This window comes from Cervus elaphus, chromosome 21 (assembly GCF_910594005.1).
Source record: "Cervus elaphus chromosome 21, mCerEla1.1, whole genome shotgun sequence".
In the NCBI taxonomy this organism is placed as follows: domain Eukaryota; kingdom Metazoa; phylum Chordata; class Mammalia; order Artiodactyla; family Cervidae; genus Cervus; species Cervus elaphus.
Window position 1 is genome coordinate 30,710,695 of NC_057835.1, and position 20,639 is coordinate 30,731,333.

At 42.2% G+C, this 20,639-nt stretch overlaps 1 protein-coding gene across 8 annotated transcripts in view; it reads right to left on the reverse strand.

Moving 5' to 3' along the window:
• Positions 1 to 20,639, reverse strand: part of ASPH (aspartate beta-hydroxylase) — a 175,469-nt gene that overhangs the window by 146,345 nt on the left and 8,485 nt on the right. Inside the window, exon 1 of one of the 8 annotated variants that reach the window (XM_043879854.1) lies at positions 2,659 to 2,925. The exons of 6 other annotated variants lie outside the window; for them this stretch is intronic. In XM_043879854.1, the coding sequence (XP_043735789.1) occupies positions 2,659 to 2,668 (10 nt within the window). In that variant the 5' untranslated portion in view covers positions 2,669 to 2,925. Of the gene's footprint in view, positions 1 to 2,658; positions 2,926 to 20,639 lie in introns of those variants that run through there. One more of the 8 variants, XM_043879859.1, reaches the window with a different exon arrangement.

Genomic DNA, 20,639 nt, shown 5'->3' on the forward strand with positions numbered 1-20,639 from the left:
AAACTATTTATAGGAAATAGAGGCCAGGGAAGAAGAGAAGCCGACCAGTGCAGTCCAGTGCCCCTTCTACATGGGATCCGCTGGGACCCACAGACACAGGGGAAGGTTTTCAAATCGGTCTCGATGCAGAAACACCTTTGTAGGGTCCTGTCCACCGGAACTGTCATACCTCACATTTGATACATTTAATATACTTTATGTTGTGGTTCAGTCCCTAAGTCACGTCCAACTCTTTGCAACCCCATGAACTCTAGCCCACCAGGCTCCTCTGTCCATGGCATTTCCCTGGCAAGAATACTGGAGTGGGTTGTCATTTCCTCCGCCAATATTCACTTTAGAGGATTCTAACAACTTCAGTCAAGTTTCCTAACTTCCAGGGTTGGAGGGCAGGGGATAAAACAGGAGCTTGAGATGAACACACACACTACTATACATAAGACAGATAACCAATAAGGACCTACTGTATAGCACAGAGGACTCTACTCAATGTTCTGTGATAAACTGTATGAGAAAAGAACCTAAAAAAGAAGGAATATATGTATATGTGTAATTGAATCACTCCACTGTATACCTGAAACTAACACAATATTGCGAATCAATGAGACTCCAATACAATTAAAACAATAAAAAAGTTTCCTAACTCACTGAACAAAATTAAATAGACATTAAAGACAGCCTAACCCAAAGGAGTTAAAGCAATAAAGTGCTGATGGAGGAAAGTGCCTAGAAAATATTTGAATATAGCAAGAGTAGACACAAGAACTTGAAAAGAATGGCAGGAAGCCATTTATGATTGATGCTCATTGGTGACCAGACCTTAACTAGAAAACTTATAGTCCTTACCTATTAAAATAATCTTTTAGTACAAGGTAATAATGACATTCAAATTAATTCTGCCATTAAACCACTGTTTCAAACTGTTTAACACTGCAAAAAATGTATAACAAATTTTGGAAAGATTTTTATTCAAGTTTTTTAAATTAAATGGATTTATTGTTTAAAAGGTAAATGTCAAAGAAAGGGTAAATGTTACTTAGCTAGAACATGAAATGATTAGCATTTTATCCATCCCTTCATAATGTCAAATAAATGAGGTATGACTCCAATAGCATCAATCTTTTTACTGTTACTATTTACTAATTCCATGAAGGAACAAAATAGTAAATTACAGAAAGGTGTCTTTTCTGAACCATCTTCTTAGCGGAACTTTTTAACTGACACCAAATAACACATTCTTGAGACGTCACTTTGTAAACACGGTGTGCTCAGTCCCAAAGGGCAGATTAGTTTCTGTCCAACCAGACTGAAAAAACCATAGTAAGATAAACCCTTCAAGAGAGTTTACAACTCCCCAAGCAAATCTGAAATGTGTACTCTGTTCCAAACATATTCTGGAAAAACATCCAGTAGTTTGTCCCTCTTTTCTAAGATTAGATGAAGCTGGGGATAGAGACCATCAGAAATTTTATGTGGTTAAGGAAAGGCAAAATAGAAGACGTACCCCAGCCTCTGGTCAATTACGTAACTGGAACTATAACTAAGTGAATTACAAATCAACCATTTATGAGCTTTGGTAAGCATTATTTTAGGGATTTCATACTTATACTCCAAAACTGTATACACATTTAAAGTTTTAAAAAACCATAAAAGCAATTCATCAAACTGATTACTTTTTTGCACTACAGAATATCACCCTCTTGGAGCCAAGAACTGTTATAAAAGTGGGTCAGAAGTAACAGCTGATGTTGCTTCACTCTGTAGATTAAGCAATCCATGGAGAAGGGGAGAAGTGCCTTATAAAAGAACTAAAAATCAGAAACAGATCTCATATTCTTTATCAGGATGGTCAAGTGATCTATTTTCACCATTTATTTAAAACAGTGTTCAAAGCAGAGAGACTCATGTTCTCCACACTAATAGAATCCTTCCAGTGACTGCTTAGGTAGCTGAGAGCTGGAAGCAGTTTCAACATGTCTATTTTATGTTTCTCAAACACATTTTCAACATAATGAGCCAATACAACTTGCCTTCCATTAAAAAGACTATCTTAATTCACCAAGAAAAGCAAAAACAAACACATACAAAAATGTAAATCAATACACCATTAAAGAAAGGTTGAAGGTTAATGATTCAATTTGAAAAAACAAAATAAAACCCCAAAGTCCTTTCTTTGCATTTATTGTCTGCTTCACAAAAATTAGGTCCGTTTCCACATATAAGGCTCTCCTTGAGCCAACTAAGTATGTTCATTAATACAAGACAGGAATCATAAAGCCTTTAAATTTCCGAAAATTTTACATGAAATGTAAATGCACACAATTCTTTAAAATCACTGTAATTAAATTCTAAGACCAAGACAAACCACTTGTTCATTTATCTGAAGTCTGTAAGATGTTGTCTGATATTACAATACAATAAAAGATATTCTAGGTTAAGACTCTAAAACCTAACATTAATATTAAAGACAGATTGGCCCATGAAAAATTAAACTACTTGAAACACTGAGATCTCCAGGAGTTGGAAATGGAAAACATAGAAGATGCAGTCAAAGCACTTAGCCAAAAATACCTGAATAGCGCACAACTGAAAAATCAAGCTAAAAACTGCCATCTAGTTTCCAAACCACTTTTAACCCAAAGAACAAAAATATAACTTTACCGTCTGCCATTTTGATTTCTTCAATCCATGAATAATATATATGGAAGGAAAAAAACCGAAGCCGGGTGAGCAGGCACCAGGCAGGACATAGGCCCTTTGCTCCTGGCGCTGTGGAGAGGCCAGCAGTTCCTCGGGCAAGGCCTCTAGAGCTGAAATTGGACCTGACTGCAAGCTCTGCTCACCAGTTATTTTTAGAGGCCTCTTCCTCAGGGCCAAATACCGCTAATCACTTGGACTGAAATGCTCTGCTAAGAGTACAACAGCCTTTCTCCCGCTTCTGGGATCCCTTTCTGGGTTGATCCTATTCCCCAACTCCAAAACTTTAAAAAAAAAAAAAAAAATCAAGCATGCCTAAAAAAAAAAAAGGAGAGGAACAAACGTGCTGCCAGTTTGGGTTCTCTGGAATCAGTTTTCAGTGCTTTTAGCCAAATACCAAATCATTCAAAACTGAAATAAGTCTTGCTATAAAATGTGGACCCATGCCCAGCAACAGCTTGAATTGACCCTTGGGAATCTAATCCAATGCCTATGTGAAAAGTGCATTGTTTAGTTTATCCTAATGAAACAGGGCCCTAAAAGGTAAGAAATGAATCAATGCTCTAGAAGTTTGAGTCACAGACAATACCTTCCCAAGACTAATTCCCTCAATAGCAAAAGTAAAGAGACAATAAAAAAGTGTTTCCTAGAGGAGGGAGAGAGAGCTGGGGAGGAAGACATGGTGGGCAGGGGGAGTAGACAGTCAAAGAAGGAACTCTTCACCAATAAGAGAATCATCTAAGAAACACTAGATAAATCATCTCAGGAAACTGGAAACAGATTGCATAACTGTATTCTGATTTTTTTTTTCATCTTCTCCCCATCCCCCTCTCCAAATATTCTCCTGGGAAATAAAACCAGCCCAATTTATTCACTGATTTAAGATGTTTTTCAGTTGTTTTTCAGTTGCTAAGTCATGTCTGACTCTGTGACCACACGGACTGCAGCACACCAGCCTTCTCTGGTCTCCACTGTCTCCTGGAGTTTTCTCAAATCCATGTGCTAGTGGTAAAGAACCCACCTGCCAATGCAGGAGATGTAAGAGACGCAGGTTCGATTCCTGGGTCAGGAAGATCCCCTGGAGGAGGACACAGCAATGCACTCCAGTATTCTTGCCTGGAGAATCCCATGGACAGAGGAGCCAGGCGGACTATGGTCCACAGGGTCTCAGAGCTGGACATGACTGAAGCAACTTAGCAGGCAAGCACACACAAGTCCATTGAGTCCGTGATGTTATCTAAGCACCTCATCCTCTGCCACCCTGTTGTTGTACTGCCTTCAATCTTTCCCAGTTTAGCAGCTCACAGACTTCATCAGAGCTCTGATCAATACACTAAATTAATTGAGCACACACTGTATCCAAAGTGAGGCAGCAACCTTTCAAGGTTGTTTATGAGTCTTGAATTTTTTCAGTCAAACTGAATACTTCACACACAAATGAAACAGATCAATGTCCTGGAAAGGAGTCAGCAACCTATGATGCCAATATTCAATGGCCCAGAGCCTGGACAGAGTGAACAGAGCCACAGGGACACCTAAGCAAAACTGACCAGGGTCTTAGATGCCCTGACCAAGAGTGATTCCTCCCTTCAAGGGTCTGTCCTGCTGAAGTCAGTGCTGACTAAAATGTTGACATGATAAAGAATCATCTGTTGATAGGGGTTTAAGATAGGTCACCAACCATCATACAGATTTCCTAGACAAATATTTCAGAAGCTTCTTTTGTTTTTTTCAGAGAGGAAGTAAGAGTGACTGGAGACCCTTCTTGGGAACACTGGAAACCAAGCCACCACACTTACACGTGCATGGCCCATTTCAGACTCGAGACCTCAATTCAATTCAAGTTTCAAAACCTTTGATTTGAGAGTAGTCATCAAACATCTGGGCCTCCATTTCCTTGCCTATAAAAAGTGTCTTGGAGAATTTCTGTTTTGTAAGTTTACTAGTATCATCTTTTTCTAGATTCCACATATAAGGGATGTCATACGATATTTCTCCTTCTCTGTCTGATTTATTTCACTCGGTATGACACTCTGTAGGTCCATCTATGAAGATGCAAATGAATGACTTAATGAGGCTGGGAGAAGGGACAGTTAGAGACCTTGGAATGGACATGTACACACCGCTGTATTTAAAATGGGTAACCAACAAGGACCTATTGTATAGCACAGGGAACTCTGCTCAACGTCATGTGGCAGCCTGGATGGGAGCGGAGTTTGGGGGAGAATGGATACATGCATATACATGGCTGAGTCCCTGAGTTGTTCATCTGAAACTACCACAACATTGTTAATCGGTGATCCCCCAATACAAAATAAAAAGTTTAAAGTTTAGGGGAAGAAAAGTGTCTTGGCACAAAGGAGGCCTGCAAATATTTGCTGAAGTCATGCATACGGCACACTGTGATTGGAGCCATCTGGACTCATGCACAAGTCTGCTCAGCCCCAATTTACAGCTCTTTTCATGGCCCTGGTCTGCCACCAAGCCTGCAGAGGCTGTGAGGGCTTCTTCTCTCCCTTTATGGGCCTGGGCAAGGCCCTAATTCCAGGTCTGGGGCCAAACATTAAACCATGACAAGAATCACAGCTACTAAGTGTGGGTACGGCTCACGCCTGAGGGTGAGCTCCAAATAATTCTCCTCTGCAAATCTTTATCACATATATTTACACACCCTAGAGTTAACCTTCTCCTTGTTTCTTGCAACAGTTCTACAGGTATTGCAATAAAATATCTTACCTCCTCAGTTTCACAATAATGGCAGACCTGTTATTCTAGATAGGGCCATTAGGATGAAATCTCTCTAAAACAGCATTGCTTAAGGAAAAAGAAACCCTGAATTCCAAGTAACTATCTCTTATAATTGCTGCTTGATTGCTAAGTTGTGTCCGACTCTGCAAACCCATAGACTGTAGCACACCAGGCTCCCCAGTCCTTCATTATCTCCTGGAGTACACTCAAGTTCACGTCCGCTGAGTCAATGGTGCTATACAACCATTTCATCCTCTGCTGCCCTTCTCCTTTTGTCTTCAATCTTTCCCAGCATCAGGGTCTTTTCCAACGAGTCGGCTCTTTGCATCAGGTGGCCAAGGTATTGGAGCTTCAGCATCAGTTCTTCCAGTGAATATTTGGAGTTGGTTTTCTTTAGGATTGATTGGTTTGACCTCTTATAATAATAATTCAATTTTATAAAATCATTTAAATAAATAAAATTTGCATATAGCAAATCATGTCTTTATGACCCTAGCAAAGAAAAATGAAGTAATATTAACTATTCCTTGTAACAGCTGCTGGAACTAATAGCAAAATCCTAGGTTCAAGCAAAGACTAAACATCTACAGTGTGCTCTGAGATTATTACTATCAGCTTGACATCACTGGAGACCACAAGAGCCAAGACCTATGTCCATGGAGTCCAGTGCTCTTCCTGCCTCCAAAACTGACCAGGTGAAAACCCATCAGGATTCTCACAGGGCAAGAGTGATGACTTCCTCCAAGCCATCCTCCTGATGGCTTACCCAATCAGCTATCACTTACAGCGGTGCTGCTCAAACCACAGAGTCACCTGGAGGACCTGTCAACACAGATTGCTGGGCCCACCTCACAGTTTCCGGTTCTATAGGTCTGGAGTGGAGCCAAGATTATGCATTTCTGTTGATAATAAGGTGATCTGATGCTGGTCCAGGGACCACACAAAAACAGAATCACTGCATCCCTAATTCTCAGGGTCTGGAGCAAGGGACTGAATCTGCCTTGTTCATTAATGTACATTTGCCTTGCACCCATTTGTTAAATAAGCAGGTAAATTCTCTCTCGAATCCTTGCTGTTACAAGAGTAATCAAACTTCTTCCTGCTAACACTTCAGAAATAAGGGAGCAAAGGGACCCAATAAATGTTCCGATAAATGCCAGGTCACTTCAAGCTTCCTCATCTCCAGGAATGTAATGATCCCAAAATTCATTCATAAGAAGAAAAGACCTATAAATTATTAAGAAAGAGAGAAATCAGGGGGAAAGTCCAGTAGTTCCCAAACACTGGTGATGAACCCAAAATAGTCTAGGACCAAACCTCATGGTTCTATGTCAGACAAAGTCCTCACTGATCAATGCTGGCTGAATGACACCCAGTTTGAGCACAAGAAGACCTGAGCATGACGGACTTGTGTAGTCCATTCGTCAGCCCACTAGCCAGACACCTGAAGCACCTAACACCTGAGACACCTGACACCTCCCCCGACTGACCCTGTGGAAAAGGCATGAGAGACTGGAGGAGTGACAAGGGGCTGCCATGGGTTTTAGAATTCAGTAAAACAAAATGAAGAAAGCCGTTTCCATTTGCATTAGGATAAATGAGGGAAAGAGAAACAATTAGCAATGACTGTCTAAATCAGCTCCCAAATAATTTTCGGAAACTTTATTAAACTTTGGAACCCCAAGTTGGGAACCACTGCCCCAGCTTACATGTCTGTCTGGATTACTGCTGATTCACTGCAGAGAGAAAGACTATATCAGAGCACAGGCCCATCAACCCCACCTCATGACTCTGTGGTAGACCAGAACTCCACTAGTAAGAAGCTAAAAATACAACACAAATGGGAGCTAACCCCAAATGCTCAAGCCAGGCCTAATGAGCTAGTTCTTAAAGTTTCATTAGTTCTTTCTACAGTGAATTTAATAAAGAGAGAAGACTTAGGAACAAAAACACCCCCAGCTTGTCATTCATACTATTAGTATGGTACTGAAATTCAGTCTCCTGCAGAATCTAGAGTGGTAAAAGATATTTTTAAAAAAGTAAGTGGTGGTGTCCATTCAGAAACTCTGAGGTGATGAGAGTTGTTTCAAAACATAACAAAAAGAAAAGTATTTTTTTTCCCCCAAACTAAAAACAACAGAAAAGCATAGCCCTACTTACTTATGCAGCTCTAAATCCGAGGCAATGAGACTAGGTCACAAAGCCATTATGTGTGACCACCACTGACTTACAGCTGTGTCCCTGAGGACTTTTTGACCTTAACCCATTTAGACAGCAAAAGATCTGCAGCCATGCTTCCCATGAGCCCACACTTTCTAGGGTGAAAGAATTCAGCATTTACAATAAAGTGCCCAAGAGATGCAAGAAGGAAGTAAAGAACAGCATTAGCAAAAATTATAAGGAAAGCTCAGGCTTCCCTGGAGGCTAAGGTCAAGAATCTGCTGGTGATGCAGGAGATCTGGGTTCAATCACCTGGGTCAGGAAGATCTCCTGGAGGAGGGAATGGCAACCCACTCCAGTATTCTTGCTTGGAGAATTCCATGGAGAGAGGAGCCTGGCAGGCTACAGTCCATGAGGTTGCAAAGAGCTGGACACGACTGAGTGACTAACACCTTCACATACAGAAAACTCATGTGATAAATTACAAAACATATGCATTTTAAAAATTACAAGAAAAAAAGCAGTTGATGCAATTGTGTATCACAATACATTCTGGGGACAAGCTTCAGCCCTTTACTAAATAAGTTAATAATAAGGAAGCTGATAAAACATAATAAATCAAAAGCAAGAATGCCTGTAATTATAAATTGCATAGTAAAGAATTAACTTTACCCAAAGAAAGGTCTGGCTTTTGCCCTTATCTTGGAGGTCCCTGACATGTCCTGCCCAATAGGAGTGATTAGTTTGCTTGGGGGCTTTGGCCAATGGACAGTCTAACAGAGTGATTTGCAGACTGTATGACTATATATATCAGTTAAGGGCAGCCATGCTTTCAGTATGTGATGTTGTTGAGTCACTAACCCATGTCCGACACTTTTGCAATCCTACGAACTGCAGCCTGCCAGGCTCTTCTGCCCATGGGATTTTCCAGGCAAGAATACTGGAATGGGTTGCCATTTCCTTCTCCAGGGAATCTTCCCGACCCAGGGATCGAATCCATGTCTCCTGTGTTGGCAGGTGGATTCTTTACCCCTGAGTACCAGGGAAGCCCAGTATGTGATGCAGCCCCAGTAAAAACCCTGGGTACCAAAGGCTCGGACGAGTTCCCCTCATTGGCAATACTCTACATACACTGCAAACTGATGTCCTTGAGGAAAATGGGAGCTTTGTGTTCAGAACCTTCCCACTTTGCCCTAAGTCTCGTCCTTCGGCTAGTTCTGATCTGCAGCCTTTCACTGCAATTCAACTTCAATGGTGAACAGAGCACGAAAGAGGAAAGTTACCCAGTTCTGAGTTATTCCCACAAACTATCAAGCCTGAGAGTGGCAGTGGGGACCTCCTAGGCTGGCCTCCTAGTGGCCAGCTGGTCTGAAGTGACAGCAGCCCTGGGGACTGGCCTACCCTCAGCCGAGCTGAGCACAGAAAAGCCAGAAGGGCAGCTGCAGAGAAAAGGCAGCGATTACCAAGCAGGGTGCACTCCGCTACCCCGCGCACCACCCCCGCCTCCTCCCGCCTCCTGCAAGGGTCCTAGCTTTCTTCACCGGAAGAGGGCAGGAAGGGAGAACCCGGGTATAAACCATCCGCCAGCACCTCACTCTAAAGGGCTGACCGCCAAGCAAGGGATTCGCAGGAGCAAGAGAGGATGGGGGGCTCTGCCGGGAGTGGATGTCCCGGCGGGCTGGAAGGTCCCACCAGACCGTCCAAAGATCTCACAGGGGAAGTGTTTGGCTGCCTGTCACTGTATAGTCCATGGGGTTGCAAAGAGTCAAAACAGGACTGAGCGACTTTCACTTTCACCTATTGTCAACCATGGACAGTTGATCATACCAACCAGCAGGAGGCTGACAGGGACCAGTGAGAAGATAGATGGCTTTCCCTCTCTTCCCCTCTCTCCCTCTCCCATCCCCAGCACTCCCGACAACTAGAGCCTGGAAGAGACAAGAACACTGCCCCAAAACTGACCACATGGAGAGAATGCAAACATCACTTCTCCCACTGCAGGCCCTCCTGCCTTCCTGCCAACGGGAGAGGAGAAATTCTGCACTGAAAATGAGATCATACTTAGAGCAGACAGGCTTCCAGAAACGCAGAGTGACTGGGGTGCTAAGGAATCCGCCCCAGAGATGGTCAAGAGCCTCTGCTACCCAGAGATTAGTCCAACTAACCACAGTGACTGGAGGAAAATGAAGCTTCGTGATAACACCCTGCCAGACAAAGCCTACGAAAGACAGCAGCTATAAACGTGGCTGCACGTGAGGCCGACACACAAAAAGCTGCCAGTATTTGACAATTTGGGGCCCACAAAAATGGCTACTTCATAGGATTCGAACAAACAATACATGAATATTCTAAAAGTATTTTATTACAAAAATTTCCCCACACACAATAAAGCTGAAAGAATTTTATGTAGAATATTTGGATGCATATCACTCAGATGCAATGATTAACATTTCACTATCTTGCTTACGGCATGTCTATTCATTCCTCAACATTCATTCATGAACTCATTTTATATGTCTAACGCATTTCAAATTAAAACTGTAGACCCTAGCACACTGCCCCAAGAATTTCAGCTTCTACATCATAAACCACAGTCCGATATTTATCATTTCCCATAACATTTACATAAAATGAAATGCCCTAATTTAAAGCGTACACTGAGTTTTCACAAAAATATACACTAATCTCTTATCAAGACACAGAACACGGAGGCCCTTACCAGCCAAATTCCACAGCAACCCCAAGCCCAGGGACAGCCCCATTGTTTCGTGTTTTTTTTTTCCCCACTGTAGGTTAGTGTTGCCTGTTCTTGAAATGTCATAAAAATGGCATCACCTGGTACACGCTTGTTGGTGTAAGGCCTGTCTCCCTGAGCTTTACATTCTGAGGGGCTGTGTATGTTATCGGCAGCAGTACTGCATGACTTCCTGTTGCTAGGAAGTACTCCGTTGGACAAATACACCTGAGTATACCAGAGAATTTTCCTACTGGTAGAAGTCTGAACTGTTGGCAGGCCTTGAGGATTACAAATAAAGCTGCTGGGAATATTCTTGTGCAAGAACATTGCTTGCATATTAGAAATAAAAACTTGCACTTCTCCTGGGCAATAAATACCTAGGGGTGGAATTGCTAGGTCACAGGGCTCAGGCACACTCAGTATGGTAAGAGACTGCCAGACCTTTTAGTCAAGTGGTTCCACCATTTTATACACCCACCAAGAATGTGTAAGAGCTCTTTTGTTCTAAGATGTTGTCAACATTTGCTGTGGTCAGTCTTTTTAATTTTAGCCACTCTGATGAGTATGCAGTGGTAGCTGTTGGTTTAATTTGCATTCCCCCCGGGGGCCAGTGTTCCAGCACTTTTCTCATGTGCTTACTAGCCATTTATTTCTTTTCTGTGAACTGTCTACTCAAATCTTCTGAACATTTGCCTATTTTTTAAAATGTTTTCCTAAGCTGAACTGTAGGACGTGTTTGTATTGCCTGGACAACGGCCCTTTAACAGACAACATGTGTTACAAAATTTTCTCCCAGGCTGTGATTGTCCTATTCCTTATCTTAAAGCATCTTTAATGGGTAAAAGTTTCCCATTCTGAGGATGTCTTAACTCGTTAATATGTTAATAAAGTTCATGAATTAACTTTTTATGTATTTTAAATATATCACCAAATCAGAAAACGTTACTTAAAACTTGACAGGGTTTCCATGCCTTAAGTTCTGAAATGTGACACTGATTTCAGCACTTTTACACAACCACTGTGTGTGTAACACAAACATTCACAGAAGCCACGTTACTGGCTCAAAACCCGTGCCCATGAGAAGGACAGTCCTGATCAAAGTCCAGGAATGTCAATTAAATGTCTGCTAGCCACAGACATCACAGAGGTAAAGCAAGAGCACTTTGATCATTTTAAGGAATATTTTCATTAGCCTCAATGAGTCACAGAAAGTTTCCAAGCTAGTTGTTTTTCCCTCAAATTTGACGGGATGGACTAAATCTAATTCCTCTGCCACCCAACAGCCCTGCCAAGACTGGAACCTCTTCTTTCAAAACCTAGTGTACTTGTGTTTTTATCTGCATGTTTTCCCCCAACTGCTCATGACTCCACATTTAAACTACCCATCTGTTGTGAAATCAGCTTCTCATTACTGTGATTTTTCACCTTATCCACCTCCTAAGTGCTACAAAATATCACAAAAAGCAACATATTTTAGGGGAAAGGCATGTAGTTTACCCATGAGACTTTGTGGAATAAAATCTATCTTAATTTTAAAAATCTTTCAAATAAAAGAGACATCAACAATTCAAAGTGGAGTGGGCTGTATGAAGGATACTATTGGAATAAACTAGGAAGGTTTGAATATAGACTTAAGTCAGTTAACAGTACTGTAAGGAGTGTTAAACTTCCTGAGTGTGATAATTATATTGTGATTATGTAGGAACATATCCTTGTTTTTAGGGAAAACGTGCTGAAAAATCCAGAAACAAAGTATCATGATTTAATTAAACAGTTTAAAGGCAAAATGAATAAATAAAATGGTGTGTATGTATCTAGAGTGACCTATAGAAAATGCAAAGCCATCAAAACAACTACTGAACCTAAACAAACTTTTCTTATAACTGTCATGAAGGTTTGAATTTTTTCACACTAAAAAGTTGGGAAAATCCAGATTTCCAGGCCCATTTCTAGTCCTAAAGAATCAGATATTCATAATCAGATAAGGTATTCCAGATAAGGGTTAAGAGTGTGAAAAGTCTCCCCTCAGGTTAATTCATGATTGGGTTCTGGATAAGTAAAAAATTTTAAAAATGTTAAAACTTCAAGTTTTAAGGATGCTTCTGGAGACCCTCAGAGAAATCTGATTAGAAAGTGCATTTAGGTAATACTGCATCAGTGCTGCCTTTCTGATGGCTCAGACGGTAAAGAACTTGCCAATCTGCCTGTAATGCAGGAGACATAGGTTTGATCCCTGGGTCAGGAAGATCTCCTGGAGAAGAGAGTGGCTACCCACTCCAGTATTCTTGCCCGGAGAATCCCATGGACAGAGGAACCTGGAGGGCTACCGTCCATGGGGTCACTCGGCTGAGCCACTAACACTTTCCCTTTCACCATGTCCTTAGGAGGGCTCAGGGTAGGAAGCAGTTAAGCCAATTAAACTGTCATGATGTTACCTACAAAGAGGTCCCAGAGACAGACAGACAGACAGATGAGAAAGGAAGGAAGATCAATACACAAAGAGAGCAAACATGGCCAACTGCCAACAGTTGGTAAGTCCAGGTGAAGAGTATACAAGCCTTTCAACGGTCTGAATTTTTTGCTGTTAAATAGGTTTAAAAGTTTCAAAGCAAAAGGTTAGATAAATATAAAAATAAAAGCAAAACTGAATTGATTTAAAAATAAATGGAAGGAATGAATGAATGAAAGAATAAGTGAAGTCAAGAATCAAGTCCTAAACCCAACAGTAATGGAAAGAACACCAATTCCGCATCTGGCCTCCGATTTAGGATAAACCAAAGGGAGAATGCTCCCCACTACATGTCTCCTCCATGCAGGTTCTACCCACAGATCTCCACCTGCTCACTGGCCATTTCCACTGGATGCCCTGGGTTTCACCTCTGATTCATCTGGGATTATAAACCTAACTCCTCTGCCACCTCCTGGATGGGGCGGAGCGGGGGGGGGGGGGGGGGGGGCGGCGGCGCTTCATTTGAGCCAGCATTCCCTGGGTTCTTGCCCCTACCCCACACTCACCCCAAGATCTCACCCGAAAGGCACTTCCTCCCACCAGTCATCTCCACCACTGCCCCCCCAAATTCTGGATGCAACCCGACTTATGCAGAGTGGGATAGTCCCCTCCCTCACTCTGGTCCCCAATTACACTAACACACAAGGGGATTCCTAATCAGACACATCAAGCAAGCAGCACCCTCTGAGACCACAAAAAATTAAAAAACCCAACCCAAACAAAACAAAACATTAGGCCTTCTCAAAAATATACCTAGTACATCAAGTCTGTCCCAGCTTATCCTCAACAATGAGCTGACTCTGCAGAAGTGTGCAACCCTGTCCACCCTCCCAGCCAGGCTGTCCCTATGATGTCCCTTTCCCTCCCAGGACTAACTGCCCTCACCTCCGTGCTCTTGAAATTGACATCGATCCATGAAATCGGTAATGTGCAAAGGAATGCAATGCAGTCGCCAGCTGTGATCCACACTCCATCACAGGAGCGATGCTTTGCCATCTGAGACACAGGGTGATTCTCAGAGATGGTGTTAAACCCTTGGTGCAGTCAGGAAAAATAATGAGATTGTATCCTGACCACTTGTCTAGAAAACTCATCAAAATGCACAAGGAGATGTTGAACCTGGTATACCTGCAGTATCTCCTACTGTCCATGGCTTTCTTCTCTATTCACTGAAAAATGATTTTTAATTCTAGAATTTGCCTAGGATTGTCATGAGACATCAGTTTAGAGCTGGCCTGAATCTACTTTTCTTTCCTTTAATAAAAACAGGCCATTGGTCCCTCGAGTGTCCTTGTCACCTCTTCTAATTTGCAGGATTCCCCAGAGTTTAACTGCCCAGAAAATGTTAGCTGGGACTGTGGTTTTGAGAGTCCTGAAAAGCCTCAGCTGGTTTGTATTTTAGTCTTCCTTTCCCTACTCCCTGACCACACACACTTCATCCATCTAACAAGTATTTACCGCTCTGCGGCCCAAAGGACAGGGGCTGGTGTTAGATCTGATCTGACCGCTGTATCTGCTCCTTGCAGAGCACAGTACCTGGACAGAGTAAACCCCATTAACTGAACTGGACAATTCACACACACACACAACAAGGTAAATATAAATGTTTTTGTACCATCTAGATGGTAAAAATTGAATTGATGCTTTCGAACTGTGGTGCTGGAGCAGACTCTTGAAGAGTCCCTTGGACAGCAGGGAGATCAAACCAGTCGATCCTAAAAGAAATCAACTCTGAATAGTCACTGGAAGGATTGATGCTGAAGCTCCAATACTTTGGCCACCTGATGAGAAAGCCAACTCATTGGAAAAGACCCTGATTGAGGGCAGGTGGAAAAAGGGGTGCCAGAGGATGAGAAGGCAGGTTGGATGGCATCAGTGACTCAATGGACATGAGTCTGAGCAAGCTCTGGGACAGTGAAGTATGGGGAGCATGGTGTGTTGTATTCCATGGGATCACAGAGTCGGACATGACTAAGCAAGTGAACAACAACAGATGGTAAAACAAATCTAACACACTCCCAGGCGGCACTAGTGGTAAAGAACCTGTCTGCCAATGCAGGAGACATGAGACACAGGTTCAGTTCTTGGGTTGGGAAGATTCCCTGGAGGAGGGCAAGCAACCCACTCCAGTATTCTTGCCTGGAGAATCCCACGGACAGAGGAGTCTGGCAGGTTGCCGTCTACCGGGCTGCAAAGAGTCAGGCACGACTTGAAGCAACTTAGCAGCAGTAGCAGCAGCATTCTGAAAACAAAACCAGACCACAGGCTGGTTCTGGGTGAGGGGCAGGTCCAGCCAGGACCCCATGGGCTTCATCCACGCAGCTGCCTCACCCCCATACTCCAAGTCTGTCCCTTTCCTCCCTATCCTGCCCCAGTTCAAAAACCAAAGTGACAGTCAATGGCACCACCTGCTCAGGTGTCCCCTAATTCAACTCTCACTGATTCATTTTGCCCTAACTTCCATACCCAACACCTCCCTCAGCTCCACCTTCACCAGACTGGCCCCCAGCCACCCTGGCTGAGGTCACCTGAAATAAAAGTCACAGGCACGCGGCTCACCACCCCGCACTCAGGCTCCACTGCATAAACTGTCGCAAACACTGATCTCTTGGCTGTGTTCCAGAAAAAGCCAGCAAGTCTGCTGCCAATGGTTCCTAGGAATATGACGCAACATAATCTGACCAGCTGAAAAGGCTGAAGTCGCAAAGCTTTATGCCAGTTCCTGAGAAGCTAATGTTTGGGCAGAAAGCACAGGTATATTTAACAGGTGCTGTCCTGACAGGGCACAATCTCTTCCCAGCAGTGGCTAAATGTCTGTAATACCATCTTAAATAAAAGTCTTGCCCTAAATAGAAAATTTCTGCTCAACAAATAATTCAGATTGGCAGAACAAGGTGCTTTCAGCTCTCTGTAAGCTAATAAAGATTTTAAGACACAAAGTTATCAACATCACAGGATGGTAAATTTTTAAAAGGCTTTCACCATTTTCTCCATGCACCTGAATATTCATTCCTTTGACTAATAACTCTTGAAATCCCTGCCGTACAATGAACAAGAGAGGCCACTTTACTTACAGTCCAGTGGAGGAGTAAAACAAAAATAAAATAAAAATTCATTTTGATGAGTATTAATATTAGGGTATTTAGGGTGAGTTAACTCCCAGGTGGCTCAGAGGTAAAGAATCTGTCTGCCAAAGCAGAAGATGTAGGTTCAAACCCAGGGTCAAGAAGATCCCCTAGAGAAGGAAATGGCTACCCACTCCAGTATTCTTGCCTGGGAAATTCTATGGACAGAGGAGACTGGTGGGCTCTAGTCCACTGGGAACACAGAGTCAGATATAACTTAGCGACTAAACAAGTATACTATCTATGGTGAAACAGATCACCAGCCCAGGTGGGATGCATGAGACAAGTGCTCCGGCCTGGTGCACTGGGAAGACCCAGAGGAATCGGGTGGAGAGGGAGGTGGGAGGGGGGATCGGGATTGGGAATACATGTAAATCCATGGCTGATTCAAAGAATAAAAAAAATAAAAGAAAAGAAAAAAAAAAAAAAGAGTATATGGGACAATGTGGATGAAAACAATCACTTGGGAAGAACCACTCTCTTGAATTTTAAAGATACAGCACTTTGAAGTACAATCTGCTTTATAAATGTTATTAATAGCATTGGGCTTCCCTTTACTAGTGGCTCAGCTAGTAAAGAATCTGCCTACAATGTGGGAGACCTAGGTTCAATCCCTGGGGTGGGGAGATTCCCTACCTGGAGAAGGAAAAGGCTATCCACTCCTGTATTCTGGCCTGGAGAATTCCATGGACTGTATAGTCTATGGGGTCGCCGGGAGTCAGACACGACTGAGCGACTTTCACTCATAGTTTTTCCATATTTTTAAATTAAGATTGTCAAACTTTAGTCTTAAGTCAAGACAGAAATATCCATAACTCTTACATAAGAATTTTAAACACAAAACCAAAAACTGAAGGGAACAAAAATTTAGCAGTATTTCAGTATTCACACAATTTTAGCCTACCAAGGAGTCACATTTGAGGCTAAAGTGAGGGAAAATCAAAATGTTGCAGAACAAATAAATGCCTGCTTCTGCCGAAACTTTCTTCCTAATCAGAATGAACAAAATACAAATGCTTCCTACTGGCCTAAGTACTTGTATGTCAAAACTACCAGAAAGGACTTGCTCATTTTAAACAATTCTCCACATCTTACAAATTTTTATTTCTTTAACTCCAATACTTATAAACATCAAGAGGATTTTGCAATCTGTCTTATGGCCCATAGCATAAACGTTAAAAAAAAAAAAAATCCACGAATGTAACACATAATTCTGGAGCACCTTTTACATTCAAGACAGTGTGGAAGAGACACAAAAAACACAGGTTACACTATCAGTGCCCTTTTGATCTGTGAGAGGGAAGCAAGACTTCTCCCTGTAAATTTGTTCACACCAATATTTACTGAGTGCCTACTATGCACAGACCATCATTTAAGCACCGGAGATATAAAGAAAATGGAACGAGGCGTTTACCTACACCAAACCCTAGGAGTAATTCTCCCAGCCCCAGCAAGTACTCTTGACCAGGGTGAGTGAGTTTCGAACCACCTCCCGTTTTTGTATGAATGAGGGCCTAAGAATGGTTTTGACTTTTTAAATCAGTTGAAAAGAAATCAAGAGAAAAATGTAATAACATAAAAAAAATGATAGCGACTGATTCACACTGTTGTACGGCAGAAACCAACACGACACTATAAAGTAGTTATCCTCCAGTTTAAAAAATTAGAAAAAAAAGAAAATGATGGCTGTTTCCATGGAGATCATGTGACCACCATGCTGACCTCTGATCAGAACAATCCTGTTAACCCATTCCCAGCCAGCGGTGGTGAGACAGGCAGTGTGGAGCCAAGGAGCCCTGTTCTATGCAAAAGAGAAAAAGCCCCCTTCTTCTGCTGAGTGTGAACAGGGAAGCAAGAAACCCCAAGGCTGCTGGCTGCCATCCTGAATCCCAGAGGAGCCAACGTCAGGATGACAGACACCGACAAGAAGTCACGTGCCCTGAGGATTCCTGAACCACTGATCCTACCACGTCTGGTGTGAGCGCATCACATCTTTTTTAATGAAATCAATTCCTAACTGTTTACGGGGGTCTGCGTCTGGTGTCTGTTCCTAAAGTTCTTGCCTTTATTACCAAGCAAGAACGAAAGACAACAGATGAGCACAGTACAAAATTAAACATCTGTTCTGTTCAAGGGGGTATCACCATCACCATGTACAACTGCAGTCGTTAAGAAATGCTTACTATGCATCACTTTGCCTAAGTGTGAGTATTATCTCCATTTGAGAGATGAAGAAATATTTCAAGATGCTGAGAGAGGTTTGTTGACTCACTAAAAGGTCAAAAATGAGTGGCAGAGCTAGTCCTTGGGTCCAGGGCAGTCTAATACTGTGTTGTCGCACTTCTCATCTGCTAGAGGAACCTGTGGATCAAGGAGGATGCTAAAACGGTACCTGCAGAGGGCGCTATAGAGACTCACACTGGGGGTGTGGGAGAGGAGGGTTGCTAAACCCACTGGGAAGATGATGAAGGGGAAGGTAGAACTGATGGGGTAACTGCATCTTGACAGACACACAGGAACCACACAGGGAAAGAGCAAGTGCGGGGCTGTCACAGAAGAAACAGCAAGCGCAAATGCAGAGACCTCAGAGAGTGACTAGATGTGGGTGAATTAATATAACTATAAAGAGAGCAGTTTAAGATTGGCTAAAGAGAGTAAGAAGGGCAAGATCATGAGGAGTCTCCTAGATGGTGCTAAGGAATCTAAACTACACCTTGAGGACTGGGGAGACTAGGCAAGGTTTTCAAATAAGCAACATGATCGAACCTGCACTTTATGAAGATGACAATGCCTGGAGGATGAAATAGGACCAGTTATGAGTCATCTAGGGGCTCCCCCACTTATACTCAGAAGTATAGAACATGCCTGTGATGCAAGAGATCACCTGCAATGCAGGAGACATGGGTTTGATCCCTGGGTTAGGAAGATCCCCTGGAGGAGGACATGGCAACCCACTCCAGTATGCTTGCCTGGAAAATCCCATAAGCAGAGGAGCCTGGTGGGCTACAGTCCATGAAGTCACAAAGAGTTGGGCATGACTGAGCAACTAAACAACAACAGCAGCAAAGCACTTAGGCTAAATGTGATAAAAGAGGCACCTCACGTTGGGACAAAATTATAAAAACTCACTGTAAGACAAATACCTAGGAAGTTGCATCATGTTTATGTACAGAAATACTCATTATTATACATGTGTTCTTGTCCCAATTTGTGCAAACTCCAAGAGATAGCGAAAGACAGGGAAGCCTGGCGTGCAGCAGTCCATGGGGTTGCAAAGAGTCAGACATAACTTAGTGGCTGAACACACATACATATTTGTCCCAAACTGTTCTATGAATTCAATACAATCCCAGTCAAAATCCTGAAATATTCTTCATGAAACTTTGCAGATTCTAAAAACACACAGGCAAAGCAAGGTCCCAAAACAGTGAGGACAATGATGAAAAAGACAGGATAGAAGGACCTGCCTAATTCCACATACCAGGAACAAAACACAGTCACAGGTATCCACACACAATAGGTGATACAGCAGACTAGTGTAGAAAGAAGACACTTCAACTAATGGTGCAGGACATTTTCATTATTCATTCTTTAAAAATATCAGACCCCTACCCAACAATATATACAATAAAAACTACACCCCATAGTTTAGACATCTAAATGTAAAAGGCAACATTTAGTAGTTTCTAGAAAAAAAGAAAATGTTTTATGATCTCTTTAGAAAAGATGTCTTAAATAAAGCACAAACCAAAAAGAAGTAGAAAAATGCTATTATCAATATATCAAAAATCTAAAAATTCTATTCAACAAATTATACTACAGAAAATGACAACATGAATAATCACAGACTGGGAGAAGCCCTTTATCACACAATCAAAAGGTTCAAGATAAAGAAATTCTACAAGTCAAAAATTTTAATTATATAAAATTTAAAAACCTGGACAAATACGTTATATATATATCTATATGTATATTAAAAGAAATTCACAGAAAAGGAAACTCGAATAGCTATTCTCACTAGTGACCTCATTGCTGATGAGGAAAATGCAAGTTTAAAACAAAAATACGACTTCACACCCACTAAACTTACTACACTTGCAACATTAAAGGTTACTGAGCATTGGTAATGTGGTTGCTGCATACAGGGAGCTGTTTTCACGGTGGGTGGGAGTGTAAAGTGATACAACCACTTTGAGGTTGGGGGAAAAAAAGGTAATACTTTAGTAAAGTTTAATATGTGTATTTGCTACGACCCAACAATTCCAATCCTAAATTATGCTCTAGAAAAGGACTTAGACATGTATACAAGGGAATAGACAGCTCCAAGAGTGTTCAGGGCAGCAGTGTTTGAGAGAAAAAAATGAAAACAAAGTGGTCCTGGACTCCAGGACGGCTAAAGAAAAAGCACATTCATATAGTGAAGAACTATATATACGAAAACAAAAAGCCAGTTTGGTAGAATCTTAAGCAAACAGTGTTGAGTAGTTGCCGAGTATTAGCCTCTTCATCAAACTTCTGACATATGCTAAACAAATGTATGGGCTTCCCTGGTGGCTTAGTGGTAAAAGAATCCGCCTGCGAAGCAGGTGATCCCTGGGTTGGGAAGATCCCCTGGAGGGGCAAATTGCAACCTGCTCCCTTATTCTTGCCTGGGAAAGCCCATGGA